The sequence below is a fragment of the Notothenia rossii genome, assembly GCF_949606895.1.
Source record: "Notothenia rossii genome assembly, chromosome: 11".
Classification (NCBI taxonomy): domain Eukaryota; kingdom Metazoa; phylum Chordata; class Actinopteri; order Perciformes; family Nototheniidae; genus Notothenia; species Notothenia rossii.
Window position 1 is genome coordinate 57453428 of NC_136910.1, and position 7731 is coordinate 57461158.

Below are 7731 nucleotides of genomic sequence, written 5' to 3' on the forward strand. Positions count from 1 at the left end.
TGTGTGTGTGGTTATGGGAAACGGATTAGTCACTCGCATCGTGTGAATTGTTATGGTTGAAAAGGGGAAAGGGTCCAGCTGAGCACATCTGGATGCAGCTGGTTTCTCTTTTACTCTCACCACATCCTTGGCAGGAAGCTTTGTTGTCCCGTCGCGCAATTAGTTTTGGTTTTAGTCAAAAAGCTCCTTGGTATTAGGATTAAAATGTGGGAGAACTTGAGGAGCTGGGAGGAGTTTGAGGAAAACAAATCACATGGTTGTGCTGATGTGAACTTTATGGGCTCATTATGCTTTAACGTTTACGTGGAAAATACAGAAGAGGATTACTACAGCCGAATGATCCAAGGAAGCCGAAATGTGTTGCTTTTTAGTTCTCATTACATGCAGCCGAGCTTTATTAGTGGTCCTTTTGTGAGTCCTCTAAGACATTTTGAGTCTCTTAATAACAATTTTGAGTCTCTCTATAGTCATTTTAATGGCGCATTTCCACTGCAGCGCGTAGCACGGTTTAAGCGTGCCGTGCCAAACCCGGCCCGTTTTTTTTTGCTTTTCCGCTGGGGGTAGCTCCGGCTCAGGGCTACCGTTTCACCTTTTTTCTGGCCCTCCAAAATCGTGGTTCTTTCCGGGCCAACAACCGGCTGAGTATGCTAAACTAGTGACGGCAAGGAGGCTACAACTACAACCAAATGAACATATTGACCGTGATTTAATTGTAATACACGTTTCTAAATGATGCCGAAGTAACAACATACTGATACCGGTTAGTAAAAACCATGAATTAATGCTTTGACAAGTCTGCAGACAGACGGCAGGCGAAAACCTTTTAAAATGCGTGTTTTCTGAATGGAGCTTGGCTAAGCTAACGCTCCGACCGTCCACACTCACAACAACGACCTACAGACATAAATAAACCAGCGACTGTATTCTCCATGACACAGACAGTCTGTGGTTTGTACTTGTTTCACTTCTGTCTAGTTTCTGAACAGATATGAGGAGCTGTGAGCTCTGAGGGCTAACAGCTAACGGCTGATGTTGTTTGCTAGTTGATGGTGAATATGTGTACTTTAATAACACTTATCATGAACTTAGAAATATTGAAAACATGGGAAATAATCTTTAATATTTCAAAATAAATTGACAATATCTTTGAAAATCCTCCGGTGTTGCCACGTTACCTCACCAAAGAGAGTGTTTGAATTAACTTTGCAAAAAATGAATATACTGTATTTGAATATACTCTTCTGTAACCCCTCTCTCTTCCTCTGTGCAGGGAGGCGAACTTTAAGAACTTCACCCTCCTGCAGCTGGACGAGGAGTTTTCTCGCGGACGTGGTCTAGACGTCGGGGCTCGAGCCTGGAAAGGAGGAAACGTTCTGCTCTTCTTCTGCGACGTCGACATCTACTTCACCGCCGACTTCCTGAACTCCTGCAGACTCAACACGCAGCCTGGTGAGACTAACTATACTACTTTAGACATTTAAAAGACTCACAGGCAGAGAGGGCAACAGTACACACGTCCTTTACTACGGGTACTTGTTCTAATCATCTCCTCTCTTTTAGGCAAAAAGGTTTTCTACCCGGTGTTATTCAGCCAGTACAACCCAGCTCTGATCTACGGAAGCCCTGAACACATCCCTCCTGTGGAGCAACAGCTGGTAACACACACACACACACACACACACACACACACACACACACGCACGCACGCGCACACGCACGCACGCACACGCACACGCACATACCATGCATACATCACTTCAGGGGACATTACATTGACTAACATGCATTTCCTGGAGACCTATCCTAACCTTAACCAAGTCTTCACCCTAAAATTAATGATTCCCCTCATGGGGACATAAGGGAGGTCCCCATGAGGGTCCCCACACGTGACTGTAAACAGATTTAGGTCCCCACAAGGATAGTAATGCTCGGTCACACACACACACACACACACACACACACACACACACACACACACACACACACACACACACACACACACACACACACACACACACACACACACACACACACACACACACACACACACACACACACACACACACACACACACACACACACACACACACACACACACACACACACACACACACACACACACACTCATATGGAAGGTCGTATTTCTGTTCTGCTTTCTGACCCTTCTCTTCTGTGCAGGCGATAAAGAAAGACACCGGCTTCTGGAGGGATTTTGGATTCGGGATGACTTGCCAGTACAGATCCGACTTCATCAATATCGGTAAATATTTGCAACGTCTTAGCGTGCAGGGATTCATAAACAGTGAGACTCGGAGACTTCCTCTGCTGAGCTAATAGTGGCAGAGAGCTTAATGGATGACAACACAAATGGTTCAATATTGCTTTACTTCTCTCACCTGGGAGGGGATTTTATTAAATTACTCTGCAGAAGAGAAGCAGCCGCTGCAGGGATTAGCATATCTCACAGCTCTGAGTGTTTGTTGAGGGATATTGGCTCTCAGGAGGCATTTCAATCAATTTAGTTTCCCGCCAAAGTCACAGCAATTGAATGAGTGTAGTGAAATTCAGAGGGGATTATATCTCGCACACACACACACACACACACACACACACACACACACACACACACACACACACACACACACACACACACACACACACACACACACACACACACACACACACACACACACACACACAAATGCATTTCCTGGAGACTTATCCCAACCCTAACCAAGTCTTCACCCTAAAATTAATGAGTCCCCATAAGGGAGGCGAGTCCCCACACGTGTCTGTGTAAACAGATTTAGGTCCCCACAAGGATAGTAATTCTAGGCCACACACACACACACACACATACACACACACACACACACACACACACACATACACACACACACAGACAGACAGGCATGTGTTAATTTATGTAAATATGAACCTGCATATGAATGTCATTTTTACTTTAAATTAATGCTGCATAATCACAGGAGTTTAGTATAGTAACTATTTAGAAACAGCTGTGCCAATTAACCTATTTAAATAAATACAAATAATAATAATTAATAATTGTTTGTATAAACATCCTCATGCATTTATTTTTTTATTGCACATGTATGTTTTTAGATATAATTTTTCAAATGTATTGTATTTTATTGCACATTCTACTTGTTTGAATATGTCAACATCAATATGTAAACATTTATTTTTTAAAGTTTTTTATTATTTTAATATTTAATATAGTATATAATATAGTATTTAATTCAGCATTTTTTTCAACAAATCTTTTTCGATGATTTTATTAATTTATTGAAGTTATTCTTTTTTTTAAATAAATAAATACAAATATATAAATAAATGGAAAATTCCTTAAATTCTGTTGCAACATATCTTTGAGGCTTTGAGTGCATTCACATAAAAAAAAAAAATAAACAAACAGCTCAAATTCCTGCTTTATCTGTTTGGCCTCGGGTTAAAAATGAAGACGAAGAGACGGACAGAATAATGAAAATAAAAAACCATGTGAAGAACAGCAGAGTATTTCAGACGTGCAGAGAGGCAGGTTATAACTTGTCTTCTGACGTCTGTTTCTGCAGAATCTGTCCCTCCCCCCCCCCCCCCCCCCCTCGTCTTTCTTCATGAAACAACAAACCGTGCAGAGCAGCTGATTGTGATCGCAGGCTGTAAACTCGAATCAGGAAACCAATCAGCGTCTTTAAGAGGACATGGGGACCTTAATCAGAGAAATGCATTTCTTAACGCCTCAAGTCTCCATTTCACATGATAATTATAATAAACTGCTTTACAATAACGGAAAAACAGACTGAATGAACATTAAATACGAGATATAATGTTTTAATTAACTGGAAATAAGATTAAACCCACTTTAAATAATAGTGAAATAAGACGATAATCATAATAAGGTGAAAATATGTCCGCAGTGGATAAATGACAAAAAGGGTTGAACAAACAAACAAACGAAACAAAAAGTGAAAATATATATAAATATATGAACACATACATATGAGGGGTTGTATTTTTACTTAAACAAAAATAAATCCTTGCCTCTTCCTTAGAAACGGGGATCAGACTTCCTTGGTATTTATTAGTCGTGGCGCTTCGAAGGAGAAAATGTCTGTCATCAGTTTTTACTGTTCAGAAAAACCTGCTCTGAGAAAAAGCCCTCGATTCCACATAAAGCCTGCCTGTGTGTGTGTGTGTGTGTGTGTGTGTGTGTGTGTGTGTGTGTGTGTGTGTGTGTGTGTGTGTGTGTGTGTGTGTGTGTGTGTGTGTGTGTGTGTGTGTGTGTGTGTGTGTGTGTGTGTGTGTGTGTGTGTGTGTGTGTGTGTGTGTGTGGTAACATAAACACACTACTTCCTGTTAGGTTTTTTCTTTATTTACATGTCTGAGCAAAATCTGTATATTTGTATTGCACATACTTCTTATGTTTACATGCAGATTTTTCGAATTTTACTTTAACTTATTATATTTTAAAAATATGTTTTTGTTTTGTTTGTTTTTTCTCCATGTATATTGTATATTTTGTTATTTGTCTCTACTTCTAAATTCTCCTTATTGTCTTCTGTGTATATGTGACACTGTACTTGTCTTGTAAATAAAAATAACTCAAATAAAAACGTCTACATTATCCCCCCTCTGCTCTTTCCCCTGCAGGCGGTTTTGACATCGACATCAAAGGCTGGGGGGGTGAAGACGTGCACCTGTACAGGAAGTACCTCCACAGTAACCTTTTGGTGGTTCGAGCCCCGTCCCGAGGTCTTTTCCACCTGTGGCACGAGAAACACTGCGCCGACGAACTGCCGCCCGATCAATATCGCATGTGCATGCAGTCAAAAGCCATGAACGAGGCGTCGCACGGCCAATTGGGGATGCTCTTCTTCCGGCAGGAGATCGAAGCGCACCTCCGTAAACAGAAAAAACCCAAAAAGACATGAGGATGGAGAAAATGGCTGGATTATTGATCACCGAAATGACTGCAAAACGTTGAAATAACGAATAATGAATTCAACTGATCTGAACTGTATCAGGTTTTTAAAAGGAATGGTTAATTGACATCTTGGAAAATATAGCTTCTTGCTGAAAGTTAGCTAATAAGATAACTCTCTTGTGTCTGAAGGCTACATATTGAGCTACAGCTAGCATGCAATTAGCTTAGCATAAAGACTTTTACATCTCTCTGTAAGATACGATTCACTCTAATGTCCGAACTCTACACATTGAGCTAGAGTTAGCTTAGCTTAGCATAAAGACAGCGGGAACCAGCTAGCTTGCAAAAAAGCTACACACACAAATTGAAGTGTAGAAATAACACTTTCTTATTTTTCTGTGGTTGTTTGCTGGGTACCTATAGTTATTGTTAGACCTATTGCTAGCAGGTTATTAGCATAGCATATTCTAATTTCTGGATGCTAAATATAGACCTAGAGTTAGCAGGTAATTAGCTTAGCTTAGCATAAAAGCAGGAAACATGCGGTCAGCGCTAGGTAAAAGCGAAGTGTAAATATCACACATTTTGAGAGTGAGATATACACCAGTATGATGTCTGTACGCTAAATCTAGAGCGAACTAGTATTTAGCTTAGCTTAGCATAAAGACTAAAAACAGGGAAATAGCTGGCCTGAAAAAGCTGCATACATTATATATATTTTGTTTGATTTTGGGAAAACACATTTAGTTGTTTTCCCTCTGATTCCAGTCTTTACGCTAAGCTAAGCTAACTAACTCTCGCTTTAGCTTCATGTCTAGGTCATCTAACTCTCCACAAGAAAGCAAATCTTTCCCAAAATGTCAAACGATTCCTTCATCGTAAAATGTGAACACTTTCTTTTTACCTTTCAAAGACTCGGAGCACTTGAAAAGACAACAAAAACATTCAGATGAATAAAAAAAAGACTTGAGGAATTCGTCGACGCAACTGGAGTCGGACATTGTTAATTTCCTGTCTGAAAACATCTGTAATTTAATGTTTGATTTGTATTTCCCTCTGTAGCTCCAACACATGTACATGCTGTTTTCTGTCTGACTCTGAACTATGTGCCTTGTGTGAAAAAAACCTGCATTTTTTTACTTGTAGGGAAACAGTGCCACCTAGTGGACTGAAAATGAGCAACACGTCTGCATTAAAAACAATGAAGGACTTGCCTTTAATGGCTGTAAAACATATTTTTATAAATTATTAATTCCTTTTTATTTATGTTTGTTCTTATTTGTAAATGCCACCATGTATTAGGAGTATTATTGGATGCAGACCGTATTCTGTTTGGGTCTAAAAACATGCATTTGTCAGTCAAATCTAAAAATGTCTCAATAAGCCTTTGAACTATCACACGTATGTTTTAAAGCCCAATAAATATGTAAAATAGGTTTATTTTTAAAAGGTTTAATTCAAAAAAATGTGACTTATTTGTGCTTTTTGTCACATTTTCTGGTTGCATAATGGATATATTAAGATAAAGGGTTATTGACTGGCAGGGTAACGACGCTGACGATGGCTTAAAAAGTCAGAATTGATCTTTTGTCAATTAAACGTGTTTTGCAGTCGCAGAAACTGGAGATGTTTTAAAAATATATCTGCCTCTTTTGTTCATTTGAATGACTTTGAAATGTAATTTTCGAGTTGAATAAAAACATATTTGTGCATTAAGTGTTATTAATGTGTGTTCAATCCTGCTTTAAGGACGATGTAAGACAGAAAATATCGTTGATAGAGGGCCATATGTCCATTTACCATTCAAACAAAGGAGGCCAATGGATGCGTTTCAGGCAGGGGATCACAGGGATCTTAGCCTCTGCAGACCAGTTACATGCACTAAAACCTAAATAACACACTAAAGGAAAGAGAACATCCTAAAAAGCATAATAGGGACTTTTTAATATACCCATCTCTTGCAAGACGGTTGCATTTGTGTTTGTTTTAGTGTATTTAATTAACCCAGAACACAGCTTATGGGTTCTAAATACGTGTTCTTTCAAAATGAATGAAGGTTTGAAGCTAATTGTTAGCTAGAAAATAGAGAATTATATCCGTTTTCTTAGTGTAATTTAACCTTCAAACCACTAGATGGGGTCAGTGTTGTGATAATAATGTTCCTATATCTTCCTGTTTGTTCCTGAGGTGTGCACACCTGTTAATTAATATATAAAAATACTGCAATTAGTGTACATTTACTGAGGTCTTTACACTAAAGTTTATTTAATAAAAGTTGTAAAATAATCTAACAAATAAAAGGAAAAATCCGAATCAAAATCAACGTCATTGTTAATTATTGACTTATCAAACAATGTGAGCAATAAATAAAAATTCTTTAAAAAAATTGAATTATGTAGACTAACGAGTAATTACGGGAATTCATTACCTAAACTAAATTAATATTAAGTAGGTATGGGGGGACTGATAGTGAATTAACTCAGTTTAAGTGGAAAATAATATGAATATTTTGTATTTTGTTTTATTTTGTATTTTTATAGCCTTAAACTGGGAACAATTTTGTATTCTAGCTTCAATTGGATTTATTTAATCTGACACTCCACAAAAAACAAATATGAATTAAAATAATTTGGAAAGGATATTTCCTTATTTACTGTTAAAAAAAAAGTAAAGTAAATAATAAACATGTAAATAAATAATAATAATTAATAATGTTTTGTGTTATCTTCTTTAAAAAAAAAATGAAAATAAGATAGTGTAAAAATTCAAAAAATTAAATAAAGATT

General features: G+C 37.9%; 1 protein-coding gene across 2 annotated transcripts in view; it reads left to right on the forward strand.

Moving 5' to 3' along the window:
- csgalnact1a (chondroitin sulfate N-acetylgalactosaminyltransferase 1a) overlaps nucleotides 1-6661 on the forward strand; it is a 62579-nt gene extending 55918 nt beyond the window's left edge. For both annotated transcript variants that reach the window (XM_079659213.1, XM_079659212.1), the window contains 4 exons: nucleotides 1271-1449; nucleotides 1561-1655; nucleotides 2179-2260; nucleotides 4672-6661. In XM_079659213.1, the coding sequence (XP_079515339.1) occupies nucleotides 1271-1449; nucleotides 1561-1655; nucleotides 2179-2260; nucleotides 4672-4952 (637 nt within the window). In that variant the 3' untranslated portion in view covers nucleotides 4953-6661. The remainder of the gene's footprint in view (nucleotides 1-1270; nucleotides 1450-1560; nucleotides 1656-2178; nucleotides 2261-4671) is intronic.
- Nucleotides 6662-7731: the final 1070 nt, after the last annotated feature.